This window comes from Peromyscus eremicus, chromosome 7 (genome assembly GCF_949786415.1).
Source record: "Peromyscus eremicus chromosome 7, PerEre_H2_v1, whole genome shotgun sequence".
NCBI lineage: Eukaryota > Metazoa > Chordata > Mammalia > Rodentia > Cricetidae > Peromyscus > Peromyscus eremicus.
Window position 1 is genome coordinate 39,200,336 of NC_081422.1, and position 13,892 is coordinate 39,214,227.

Sequence of the window (13,892 nt, forward strand, 5' to 3'; positions counted from 1 at the left end):
GAAAAGAAAAGACATTCATGTGTGCCTGTACACATAAAATAAAAATAAGAATTAAAAATAAAATCATGTTTCAAAAAAAGGGATCATCTTCATTTTAAGGATGTAGCTGAAGAGCCGGGTGGTGGTGGTGCACGCCTTTAATCCCAGCACTTGGGAGGCAGAGGCAAGCAGATCTCTGTGAGTTCATGGCCAGCCTGGTCTACCTACAGAGTGAGATCCAGGACAGGCACCAAAACTACACAGAGAAACCCTGTCTCGAAAAACCACAAAAAAAAAAAAAAAAAAAAAAAAAAGGATATAGCTGAGGGTCATGAAGGGTAAGCTCTTGGCAAAGTTAGCAAGCAGGAAGGCACAGAATGAATTCAGGCAGTCTGTCAGAACTGGGGCTCTAACCATTCAGCTACTTTTCATTAAACACAGGCTATCTAATATACAACTTAAGTTTGATTAAGACTTCATAAAGTATTTCTGAGGATTAGTTATCAGTAAGTTCATTTAGGGTGAAATCACCTTTTGAAGAAACTCATCAGTTATTTAAAACTCTCTAAGGCCAGGACTGGGGCTGGCTGAGTAGTTAAGAGCACTTGTTGCCTTGCAAAGAACCTGGGTTCGGTTCTGGCACCTACACAATGACTCAGAAGCATCCATAACTCTAGTTCCAAAGGATCCCACACCCTCTTCTAAACTCTGTATGTGGTACGCATACATATATGCAGGTTAAACATTAATACATTTTTAAAAAATCTAAAATTTAAAGAAAAGGAATCTCTAAAGCTAAGCACAGTATCACTTGTCTATAACCTAGCCACCAAGGAGGCTGAGGCAAGAGGATCGGAAGCTCTTGGCCAGCCTGGACAATGTGGTAAGACCCTGTCCCCAAGTGAAAACAGAAACAAAACAACTCACAAGTAAATACCCATTACAGTCATCAAGTACTGACACAGAGGACAGATGGTTCGGCCAGGTGGGGGTGGTGCATGCCTTCAGTTCCAGCACTAAGGAGGCAGAGGCAGGCAGATCTCTGTGAGTTCGAGGCCAGCCTGGTCTACAAAGTGGATGCCAAGACAGCCAGGACCATTATAGAGAAACTCTGTCTCGAAAAAACCACACACATACGCACGCATGCACGCATGAGGTTTTTAATAACCAGGACCCATGTCCCAAAGTACTTACATTTGCACTGTCATCCCCATACATGAGACACAGTGCACACTGTCTGTTGTCATCTATGCCCGGGGGTGGATTCAGCTCTGGACTGTCTTCTCGACTCCTATCAGTACCTTAGAACCCCAAAGATATGCAGTTAAAATTGGTAATACTACAGTTTTCTAGGGGAGAATTCAGCTTAAGTAGTCTATAAATATACTTTCAAAGGGTGTTCACAGTTATGTTATCTGAAATTCCTTTCTGATATCCAAGTACATTCAATTCACTAAGCCAATCATCTGCATCTATAAAGAAATAGGCAATGACTCTATTTTGATGACTTACTCAAGATTGGTGGTGTAGGCGGATGCAGAGGCGTGGGTGAGTCTGGTTCTCCAGGGCCTTTGGGTTTGGGAGCTGGAATGATTTTCTTCATTAGAGGAGGCTGCTCAGTGTGGCTGTTCTCCTCTCGCTCCTGCCACTGAGCATAATTATGGTCAAGTGAAGGTGGAAGCACTGCGTTGGGTAACATCCCACTGCTGGAAACAATTGATTCGACAAGCATTTACTGAGCGCCTACAGTATACCCAGCGCCATCCAAAACCATCAGCTCTTGCTATCAGCAGGTCCTGGACCCATGTACAAGCCCTTTACAGAATTTAAGAATAAGTCACAGAATCTGCAAACTGCCTAACTATACTCAACATTTTAAAAACTTTTAATTTTGTCCGGGACAGGGTCTCACAATGTAGTCTAGGCTGGCCTTGAATTCCTGATCCTCCTGCGTTAGTCTTCCAACTGCAGGGGTTACAGGTGACTACCATCACACCTGGCTTAAATAATTATCTCAACATGTGAGCCATGTGGCTGGGGACAGATCTCAGTGGTAGAATAGATGACTAGTATACACGAGGTCCTGGGTTCCCTCCCCAGTACTGCAGTAGGGGGAGACTGCACACATAACTTTTGGTTAACTATCCATAACCAGTGACAACTCTACTAATAAATCAATAAAGAAAAATAGGCTATTGGAATAAAAAATAAAGGTTAGATACAAGAATCAAGAGCAAGGACAGGCCCAGTCTGAACTAAATAACACAGAACCTGATTCCTCTAAGGACAATGCCATGGTTCAAGCACACACACTGTCCACATGCGATGTCAAACTGTTTTTTACAAGATAATAAATGCCAATGTGGAGGGGAAAAAGCACCAGCCCACAACCAACACAAAAGTCATTTGTCATTTCCAAACTAGCACAGAAGACGACATTTCAGCTGGTTGACTTTTATTATTAAAATACCTCAGGAACCCTCAATCTACAAACATGAAACAATTTTACTCACTTGTTTGATACTTTATTTGGCTCCCAAAATCTGGACTTTTTGACACTGAACCAAGGAAAAACCCGCTCCATTTGCTAAAAGAAAACAAATAATTCAACTGAGAAGATCCACGTAGAAACTAAATCAAAGTAACCCCAGACCAGAGTCTCAGTCCATGATCTCAGGCCAAGGCAAAGATCCATCCATGCTGGTAACCTTACCAGCTTCCCAACCTCCTCCCAAAGAATTAGAGGAAAAACATTAAACCCAAGAAGCTTTCTGCACATCCTAAAGCAAGTAACAGAAGAAAAGGAGGTATTCACAGAGACATTACGGATAGTGAGTATTAAAAACATCAACTACTGGCCAGGCGGTGGTGCACGCCTTTAATTCCAATAATCAGGAGGCAGGTGGATCTTAGTGAGTTCGAGGCCACCCTGGTCTACATAGTGAGTTCCAGGACAGCCAAGGCTACCCAGAGAAACCCTGTCTTAAAAACAAAACAAAACAAAAAAACCAACCCCCCCAAGAACTATTAATCTCATTCACCCGAATAAAGAAAGACTTGACCATGCTGTTGGCTTTTTTAATTTCTGGCTGCCCTCCATCTGAATTAATGGCTGCTTGAATGATCTTCACAATATCATCACTGAACTCCAACTGTATACAAAAATAAAATATCAATTATTCATAAAACAGTACTATGCTCTCAAAATCACTTCCTTCTCCCTCCATCACTCAGCACAGGAACCCAACAGAAAACCCACAAACCATTTACTACAGTCTAATTACTCTCGGAGGCCTTTAGAATTCAGTTCACAATTAACCTGAGGCAATTAAGAGATGCCAGGCTAATAAGGCAAGAATGCAAACAAATTGGCTCTGTCATGGTGAGTGGCCAAAACAGGCTCACGGATTTTATATCTGTACTCATATGCATAAGCCTCTCAACAGCATGTAAGGATGACACAGTGAATGATTTCTCCCGACAAATTTTTAAAAGCATCAAGTTTATCTACAAATGAATAAATAAGGAAGGCACAACATTCAGATCTAAGCTTAAAGGGGAGACATTCTGACTTCATGTTAGCATTCTTCATAAGTAGTTTGGTCTTTTCTTGTAACATAAAAATAATTTAAATAACTCAAAGGAAAGCCAACTAAAATATTTTAGAGACCACCACCCTTCTGAAACACACAGCTGAAATAACTCATATTCTGGGGACCTGAAGCTACATGACACCTCTAAATGCAATATAAATCACCCTGAAATTTACTCATACACATCTGTATTCCCAAAGAGCCAAGAAGGCTGAAATAAACACTTGAAACTTGGTCATGTGCTCGAGACGTACCACAGACACATAGTTGCCCTGGTCCATTTTCCTCTTGACTCCCTCCAGGTCTAGCGGCTGCTGTTCATCCTGTTTGCTGACCTCAGTAAGAACCGGAGGATCCGGCCCTTCTGGGGAGCTTCGGGAAGGTATGCTCTCCTCCGTCTCAGGGTTTAAGTCTGGCGGCTTGGCAGCCTGTGGCAGTAAGAAAGTTTCTGCTTTCAAACCTCAAGAATGAAGCATCTATGCACACTCTATAAAAATTAGTAAGATGGCACTAGAAACAAAACAGAACATGAAAACAACCAGAGAGTTTTTAACTGAAGAAATTAAAAATGGACCTATTTCCTAATGGCTTGTCCAGGAAAACATTAAGCATTGTGCTCCATAATCTGTAAAGGTAGAATTAAAAAAAGGCCAAAACTGTGTCCAGTTATTCTAGTACAACAGAGAGCCATTAATTCTCCTACTCCAAAAAGGGGGACTCCAATGGGTAATGGTGTGCCATCAGCCAGACAACATGAGTTTAATTTCTAAGACCAACAAAGTGGAAAGAGAAGTGAGTGTGCACACCGTAGCATACGTACGTGCACATGCATACAAACACACACACAAAATAAAATGTGACAAAAACATTTAAAAGCTAGAGCTTTGCCTGGCGGTGGTGGCGCATGCCTTTAATCCCAGCACTCGGGAGGCAGAGGCAGGCGGATCTCTGTGAGTTCAAGGCCAGCCTGGTCTACAGAGAGAGTTCCAGGACAGGCTCCAAAGCTATACAGAAAAACCCTGTCTCAAAAAACCGGAAAAAAAAAAAAAAAAAAAAAAAAAAAAAAAAAAAAAGCTGGAGCTTTACATTGAATGATGAAGCAGCACCTAGCTCCGTGCTCAGGTGATGCACTCGCTCTCCCAGGGGACTGCTTATGTTGTCACTTTGTAAATGAGAAATTCACAGCAGGCTCTTAGCTGCTTGCTGAAACTGCTGTCAGGCTCAGGTCTCGTTAGCCCTCCTCTTCAGTCAGGAGTAGTATTTTCTAAGAAGCAACTCAGATCAGGTTGCTCTCTTGCAGCCCCTCACTGAATCCCCATCAATGATGGCAGATGAAGTCCAAACTTCCTTTGTTTTTGTCTTTCGAGATGGGGAATTACTGTGTAAGCCTCAAACTCACAGCAATAGTCCTGCCTCTGCCTCCTAAGTGCTGGAGTTACAAGCATAACCCACCACACGGGGCCAAACAGCTTGGGAGTGAGGCCTGGGAAGACAGACACTTCCTATTTCTTTTCTTCTCTCTCTCTCCCCCCCCCCCCCCCAAGACAAGGTTTCTTTGTATATCCCTGGCTGTCCTGGAACTCACTCTGTAGCCCAGGCTGGCCTGGAACTCACAGAGATCTGCCTGCCTTTGCCTCCCGAGTGCTGGGATTAAAGGCATGAGCCACCACCGCCCGGCCACTTCCTATTTCCTAACCACCAAATGTCCTACTCTGCTGTTGTTTAGGAGTGCGTTGCCTACGTGTATTATGTGCACTACACGTATGCTTGGTGCCCAGGAAGGTTGGAAGAAGGCAGTAGACTCCCCGGAACTGTTGTGAGCCGCAGTGCGGGGGCTATGAATCAAACCTGGGTCCCCTACAAGAGCAGGAGGTGTTGTTGACTGCTGACCCAAATCCCTCCGAACCCCTAGGTCTTTGTCTTAGCTCTAAAAAATTCTCTAATGTTATGACCAAGAGAAGAAACTCTATAAAAAGCAAACGAAGGATGAAGTTAACTAAAGAGGTAATAGACAGCCTAACTTCATGACTAGTTAAAACCACCCAAGATCACGTTCTCCGAACAAAAAGACCCTCTGGCCTACCTGGCGGTAGCGAAGCAAGTGACTGGTAGTCCGAGAATTCAACAAGGCCGTGAGCACCTGCTTCAGGGACGCCTGCAGCTCCTTCTCCAGGGCCAGTCGCCACTCTGCAGGGTGCCGCTCCGTGCAGTTCACACACGTGTAGGCCACACTCTCTGGCAGATTAGACAGAATCTCGTACATCTCATCTAGGAAAGCAAAACCCAGGACAATGAGGGTCTTTGAAGGGTGAGACAGGAAGAAGGGCTAACTATCCACTGACCCACAAAGCTGCACGAGGATCCAAGCCAAGCTGTGAATCTCTGACAGCAGTGGTTCTCAACCTTCCCAGTTCTGCAGCCCTTTAGTACAGTTCCTCATAGTGTGGTGACTCAAACCATAAAGTTACTTCATTGCTACTTCATATCTGTAATTTTGCAACTGTTATGAACTGTAATATAAATATCTGTGTTTTCTGATGGTCTTGGGTGACCCCTGTGAAAGGGTCATTTGACCCTCCAAGGGGTCTCTACCCACAGGTTGAGAACCATTATCTTATAGGATACCCACATTCTGACCCTGAAAAAGAGTATTATTAACTAACATGAACCCATTACAGCGTAGTAACCAGGAGGTTTAGAGAACCAATAGGGTTTGGTGTGCAGAAATGGATGTGCTTAAGAGAAATAAGCACAAATGAAATGTATTACTAATTAACGTGAACCCATGACTGCGTACTACCCAGCAGGTGTGGAGAACCGATAGGGTTTGGTGTGCAGAAATGTAGTCCTCTAAACCACGGGCCAAAAGGAAGCCTGCCTCCCGGTAACTAGTCACAGCCAAGGTAGCTGCTTACTCTGGAGACAGAAAACTGAACTACAGGGAATGCAAGGTCCCCACCCCACCCCACCTTAGTCCACAGTCCTGTACTCTCAGCACTAGAAAGAGACTAAACCCTGTGAAGCCTCCGGCCCGCCCTCTGTACCTGAGAGGCTCTCGCACTTGGAGTGGACCCAGCGGTCACACCTCCGGCCCGCCCTCCGGCCCGCCCTCCGTACCTGAGAGGCTCTCGCACTTGGAGTGGACCCAGCGGTCACACCTCCCACACTGCATCATCTTGCTCTCGTAGTCGTCATCATCGTAGCACTTGTCACAGAGAGGGCAGAAGTTTCCTGGAAGCCAAGCAGACGGCAGCACTTTGACCCACACAGACGCTCTCAGAGCCTACGGCCCCCGAGGGTCAGCCTCATCTAATCCCACCATCCTCTGGAGTCACTAACGACACCAGCAGAGTGCTGCACCGGGCCGGCCAGACAGCCTCCATATAAGATGATCTGAGCTCCAAACACACTACCCGGCTCTCCAGACACCTCTGCAAGGGCCAGGAGGTACCCCACCCCCCCAGACAAGGTTTCTCTGTGTAGCTTTGGTGCCTGTCCTGGAACCCACTCTGTAGACCAGGCTGGCCTCGAACTCACAGAGATCCACCTGCCTCTGCCTCTCGAGTGCTGAGATTAAAGGCCCGGCATGAGGTAGATTTTAATGATAATGGAACAAAAAGAACGGAGGCTGGGTTCGGTGGTGTACAATTGTAACTCAAATCGTGTGAGGTAGAGGCAGGAGGATTAAGGGATAGCCTTAGCACTAGAGGTGGGGGAGGAGCGTCAGAAAGGACAACACATCTTTTAAACATAATGTTCGGATTTATAAAGAGGTAGTAATCCCGAAGTAAGAAACGGTTAATTTAAATGTTTTCCTTGTCAGGTCCCAAAGAAACCCAGGACAAGCTCGCTGGTATCTGTGGCTCTCCCAGCACTTCTCACCCCACCCCTTACCTTAAACCTCTCTAGCACAGGGGTGGGTTCTGCTTCTCATGCCTACATAAAGCTGCCACTCTAGCCATGTGCTCTCCAGGCCCTCCATGCCTGGCCTCGGCCCTCTCTCTCCTCTTCTTCTCTTGCTCCCCACACCCCAGTTCAGTCTGGACTCTTCAGATGCCTCTGGCTGTGCTCTCCCTTATATCTACAATAAAATCCTCCTCAGCCATGCCCTGGAGTGGTCATGTCCTTCTCTTCCTTCGCTCCTTATTCTTACAGCGTTTTTTTTAGAGTTCAGACCAGCACTTTCTAAGATTCACTTCTAAGTACAGCCTTTAGACATCTGACGGACCCACGCAGCCCTATATATCTTACTATTTAATAAATATCCTTGGCTGGGCAGTGGTGGCGCACGCCTTTAATCCCAGCACTCGGGAGGCAGACGCAGGCGGATCTCTGGGAGTTCGAGGCCAGCCTGATCTACAGAGTGAGATCCAGGACAGGCACTCAAACTACACAGAGAAATCCTGTCTTGAAAAACCAAAAAAGAAATGAATAAATAAATATCCTTAGGTGTATCTGCTTGTTTTATCTGAAGGACCCTAGGCTGGGTGTGGAGGCATACTCACAATCCCAGCACTGAAAAGGGAACAGTGACAGTCATTCGAGACAAAACCAGAAGGTGGGAAGGGGACGAGAGAGGAAATGACAGCCACTTCTTTTTTTTTTTTTTTTTTTTTTGGTTTTTCGAGACAGGGTTTCTCGGTGTAGCTTTGCGCCTGTCCTGGAACTCACTTGGTAGTCCAGGCTGGCCTCGAACTCACAGAGATCCGCCTGGCTCTGCCTCCCGAGTGCTGGGATTAAAGGCGTGCGCCACCACTGCCCGGCGACAGCCACTTCTTATCACCTTTATTGCAAGTCATTAAGACTGTGGGCTGAATGTGTTAGCTGGAGTCTTAGCAGTTATTTTTCTGCCCTGCTAAGGACTATACCCAGGGCCTTGCAATCTAGGCAAGAACTCTACTGATGACACCCCCAGATCTTTCCTGACCCTCCCCCACCTTTATTTTGAGAAAGGTTCTTGCCGAGTTCCGCCTCTGCATCCTGAGTGCTGGGATTATGGACCTGTGTTATCAAGTCTGACTTCCAGTGTAATTATTAGAGCAAAATGTTTATACATCACCTGAACTCTGTTCTGAAAACAAACGTGTATTTACCACAGTTTGGTTCTGCTGTTTTACAGCAGTTGTTTCTAATTAGCAATAATAAAATTTCCCCAGAATTCTTCCTATATAAGTCAGAAAGATGTTCCAAGTTGGCTGTCTATGTAAATAAAGAATCAAAAGGCAGGGAATGGTGGCCCGAACCCTTAATCTCTGTATTTAGGGGGCTGAGGCATGTGGAACTCTGTGAGTTAAAGATCACTCTAGTCCTCACAATGAATTCCAGGACAGCCAAGGCTACATAGAGACCCTTCCTCAAAACAAAACAACAAAACAAACTAGAAATAAAAAGAGCAAGAGCAGAACATGTGTCTAAATCACATCTGTGACCCAGAGAGCAGGGCTTCTCCCCAGACGAAGAACCGGACCAATCACTTATCACCAGGTACCTTTAGCAAAGAGTTTGGCACAGTCATGGCACAGTGAGAAGTCATGAGACCACTGTGCATCCCACCCTTTGCCTGGAGTCGTGGACCCACAGCTCTTGCAGCGAACACACTTGGTGCAGATCTGGAAAAGAACAGACGCATTTATTCAGTAAGATGTTTGTTACTTAAAAAGACTCATGCTATTATCCCTGGAGTAGACTTCCTCACTGAGATTACTGTTAAACAATCGCTACGCTGGCACACTGAAGCAGGGATATCCTGTTACAAGTCACCAGCCTCACCCAGCCACCACGATAGTTGGGGAAGGAGCGCAGTGCGTTGTACCCACCCACACTTTCTTTTTCTTCGTGGGTTTGGTGGGGTAGTTTGGTCCCAGGCACTCAGGGTGATAGCTGTTTCGGCACTTGTTACACTCCAGGAGCTGCTGTGGGGAAAGACAACAAGAGGACACAAATCACACTGCCCTCCGAGATCTGTTCCCAGCCCCCGACTACGACACCCCAGGTTCCGTCACGCACTGCTTACTCCCCAGGAAACACAGAGAAACTCAAAGTCACTCCGTAATAAGTAAATTTATCAGACAGATTTTACTTAATTTTGGATTTTATTTCCTAAACTCATTTTCTGCTATTTCCCAAAAATTAAAAGGAAAAATCAAGAAGTCAGTTTTGAACCGACAGAAAAACTGTCAGCGGAGACAGTGCTATTGACATGCAATCCCGGCACAGAAGGCGGGGATGGAAGCAGAGGCTCCACTACTGACTAGGTCTTCTACCTTGGTAGCCTGATGCTGCCTTCCACAAACATGGCAGAATTTACAGCGGCGACAACACCAGTTTTCCAGCTGGTCCTCCAGGGGGCGCTCATTCTCCTCTAAGCAAAACTTGTGGAAGGGTTCGCAACACACTTGGCAATACACAAACTGGAGCAAGAAGATGAGAACAAAGTGTGTAACCAGGGTGCAGAAAGAAGTAACAACCACATCCCGCGGGTCCTAGGAACCGAACCCACAGGTGATATCCCATGACCCAATGCACCAAAATGTCAATCTTGCAGCCTTAACAGGATGTCCATGAAGAAAACTGCACTCCCAACCTCCCTTGTTCAATGTACACAAAATTGTCTCATAGCCCAAGCTATTGAAAATAAGTATAAGCTGGGCATGGTAGCGCACACCTTTAATCCCAGTACTGGAGAGGCAGGCAGATCTCTGAATTTGAGGCCGTCCTGGTCTACAAAGTAAGCTCCAGGCCAGTCAGGGATACACAGTGAGACCCTATCTCAAAAATTATTGTCTAAAATTACCTTTTGAGAGATATATAACAAATATGAAATAAAATAAATTTCATTTTTATGCTTGGGTCCCATCCCCCAAATATCTCATTAAGTATAGGTATATGCAAATATTTTAAACTTGAAAGAAAACACACACACCTCAACATACCTAAAACATTTCTGGTTTTCAGATAAGAGGAAATACTTGACCTGTTTTTAACTCAACATATGGAACTAAGCACACACCTCTAAATGCAACACTTGGGAGGGTAAGAATGAGGACAGAGAGTTTGGGACTAACTAGCCTGGGCTACACAGCAAGACCCTGTCTCAAAAGATTTAACAGAATGTGCTAAGTGCAGTGAGAGAGACCCCCAGAGAGGTCTAAATGGAACTGCAGAGAGAAAGGGTGGGAGGAGACAGGATGGCTTTGAAGTTTTTTTTTTTTTTTTAAAGATTTGTTTATTTATTGTGCATACAGTGCTCTGCCTGCATGTATCCCTGCAGGCCAGAAGAGAGCACCAGATCTCATTACAGATGGTTGTGAGCCACCATGTGGTTGCTGGAAATTGAACTCAGGACCTTTGGAAGAGCAGCCAGTGCTCTTAACCTCTGAGCCATCTCTCCAGCCCAAGTTTTAATTCTTACAAACATACTAACCACTGTGAGCTATGGTTTACATTTTCCACCTGTAATTTAAAAGTAAGCTTCACACTGGCAGAGGATTTAAAAAGTATATAACAACCAGAGCTGGAAAGATGGCTAAGTGGTTAAGAGTGCCTTCCTGAGGACCTGAGTTCAATTCCTAGCACCCCCATGGTTCACAACTACCTATAATTCCAATTCCTTTGGTCTTCTAGGGCATTGCACTCAAGTGTACATACCCCACACAGACACATACTTAAAAATAATGAAAGTAACCTGAATTTTCTCCTGATGAAAAAACAAAACAAAACCGTTTTTGTTACAGGGAAAAGTGGTCAGACCTAAAGAAGGCCTACAATTAGGTGCCAGCAATGCACCAGTATTAACTTCCTAATTTTGATAATTATACTTGTTAGCATTAGGCATCTGTACTGGCCCGTCCTTTGGGTCCTGACAGGATACATCCTCAGCTGCAGCCACTAAGAGCATCCTCTGTGCGCATTCGCTACATTTCCTTATAAAAGGCAGCCTTGCCCACCTCCTGTCTCTTTCTCTTTCTTCGCTTTCATCCCCAGGGACCGGTCTCTGCCCCCTTCTCTGCTCCTTCAATCCCCTCCCCTCAATAAACCTCCCATGTGGGCCCTGTTGTACAGTGTGGCTCCTTCATGCCACTTTTAAAATAAAACGATACTGTGGTTATGCAAGAGAGTGTCCTTGATTTTAGGAAATACACACTATCATCAAGACACAATGGCTTTTGTTTGCAACTTGCTCCGTTTTTAGAAAATGGAATATATATAACATGCATATACATTTCATTTCATTTCTTATTTTACACTTGATCTGAGCCGAAAGACTGAGAATCATTTTTGTATTTTGGAAAAATTCATACATATAAGCAAAAACAGAAAAAGGAATGAACTCTATTCACATTTGGAGAATCTAAGCAGAGTGTATTGGCCTTTTCCCCCCGCCAGACTTCAGCTGCTTTCCTATAAACCTGGCCTGAAATGTGTTACTAGGAAAAAATTTAAATGGAAAATTCCTCAAGCAATGGTCATAATCTGCAATACAGTGCAGACTGTGTGCTGGTCACTCTAATTTTTTTTAAAGACTTATTTCTACTCTTATTTATGTGTTTTGCGTTGATGTGAGTGGATGCCACCTGCGTGTGGGATGCCAGCAGAGGCCAGAATTAGACACTGAATCCCCTGAAGATCGAGTCGCAATGAGCCACCTGATGTGGGGGCTGGAACTGAACTTGTATCCTCCGAAGAGCAGCAACTCTCTTAACCACTGAGCCACCTTCCCAGCCACTAATTCTTTCTTTTTCTTTTCATCAGGTTTTCACTCTGTGGCTCTGGCTAGCCTGAAATTCCCAGGGATCCACCTGCCTCTCTACCTCCTGAATGTGGAGATAAATAAAGGGTGTATGCTACATGCTGGCTCCCCAGTTCTTCATTTCATTTCATTTCACCTTGTTTTTTGGTTTTTCAAGACAGGGTTTCTCTGTGTAGCCCTGGCTGTCCTGGAACTCAGAGAGATCCACCTGGCTCTGCCTCCCAAGTGCTGAGATTAAGGACGTGCGCCACCGCCATCCAGTGCTAAGAGCTTATATTCACAGGTATTCAATATAATAGCAATCTTTTTTATTCTAAGAGAAAAGAACTCTAGTAAAGACTAAGTTCAAGAGAGAAAAGTACTTCCTACTAGATTCCTTCTTAAAATTTCTAAAAATGTAAAAGCTCTTCAGTAGCTGGCTTCAGGAGACAGGGCCTGCTAACTCCTAACACAGTGCATCCAGTCACTCCTTCTGCACACAGCACAGTGACCCATCATCACACAGCAGACAGAGGCCAAGGACCTTACCTCCACGTGCCCACTACTGGCACACAGAAAACAAACTACTCTCGGTGTTATGGGGACCGAAGTCAAGATTCCTAAGCCTCCCATCTCCCACACATTTTCTGCTTCACAATCTTCCTGTGGAGAAAGAGACAGAAAGACCACTTATGAAAGCTTTACAATGGCAAAACCAAGACAAAAAGCATAAAAACAGAGCGACACCAGAATGCCAAGAGTGTTTCACTTCCGTCAGTCCAAAAATAACTGCTGCTTAAAAAATTATAAACTTGCCGGGCGGTGGTGGCGCACGCCTTTAATCCCAGCACTCGGGAGGCAGAGCCAGGAGGATTTCTGTGAGTTCGAGGCCAGCCTGGGCTACCAAGTGAGTTCCAGGAAAGGCGCAAAGCTACACAGAGAAACCCTGTCTCGAAAAACCAAAAAAAAAAAAAAAAAAAAAAAAAACTTGGTCAGGCAGTGGTGGTGTACATCTTTAATCACAGCACTCGGGAGGCAGAGACAAGTAGATCTCTGTGAGTTCGAGGCCAGCCTGGTCTACAGAGCAAATTCCAGGACAGCCAGGGCTACACAGAGAAACCCTGTCTGGGAAAACCAACTAGGATCACACCTGAACCCATCTGCTAACTGTAGTTCTTATTTGTTCCTCTAGTGGGTGCTGTTTCTCTTTCAACACACACCCTTTTCTTTAAAGGTCATACTGCTCAATAAAGGCATGACCACTCAACACTTTTACCTTAAAGTCCACTCTGATCCTGTGGACTCCATCTGCTGGGATTTTCTGCTTAGAACTGATGCCATTCGAAAGAGGGTTGAGGATGTTCAAAGTGCCTGCATTCTCTTGCTTATTTACTGGAGGTGGCTTCTCCTGAGACATAAAGTAGATGTAGAAAACAACAACAACAACAACAACAACAAATCACTTGGCCTCACATTTGCAACAAGTGAGAATACAAACATCAATTCTTAGACATAGAAAACCTGTTTCAGGATAAGCATCCTATAGAAGGAGAAAGTGAGCTAGGTGTGGTGGCTCACTTTGGATGTTGAAG

The 13,892-nt window shown here is 44.9% G+C and overlaps 1 protein-coding gene across 1 annotated transcript in view; it reads right to left on the reverse strand.

Moving 5' to 3' along the window:
* The window catches only part of Kmt2a (lysine methyltransferase 2A), a 79,522-nt gene that overhangs the window by 23,100 nt on the left and 42,530 nt on the right, over positions 1-13,892 (reverse strand). The window contains exons 9-20 of the mRNA XM_059267734.1: positions 13,577-13,708; positions 12,850-12,963; positions 9,836-9,982; positions 9,389-9,484; positions 9,061-9,181; positions 6,690-6,803; positions 5,656-5,840; positions 3,827-4,000; positions 3,021-3,131; positions 2,493-2,566; positions 1,492-1,685; positions 1,174-1,280 (exon numbers count right to left, since the gene is read on the reverse strand). Of these exons, the coding sequence (XP_059123717.1) occupies positions 1,174-1,280; positions 1,492-1,685; positions 2,493-2,566; positions 3,021-3,131; positions 3,827-4,000; positions 5,656-5,840; positions 6,690-6,803; positions 9,061-9,181; positions 9,389-9,484; positions 9,836-9,982; positions 12,850-12,963; positions 13,577-13,708 (1,569 nt within the window). The remainder of the gene's footprint in view (positions 1-1,173; positions 1,281-1,491; positions 1,686-2,492; positions 2,567-3,020; positions 3,132-3,826; positions 4,001-5,655; positions 5,841-6,689; positions 6,804-9,060; positions 9,182-9,388; positions 9,485-9,835; positions 9,983-12,849; positions 12,964-13,576; positions 13,709-13,892) is intronic.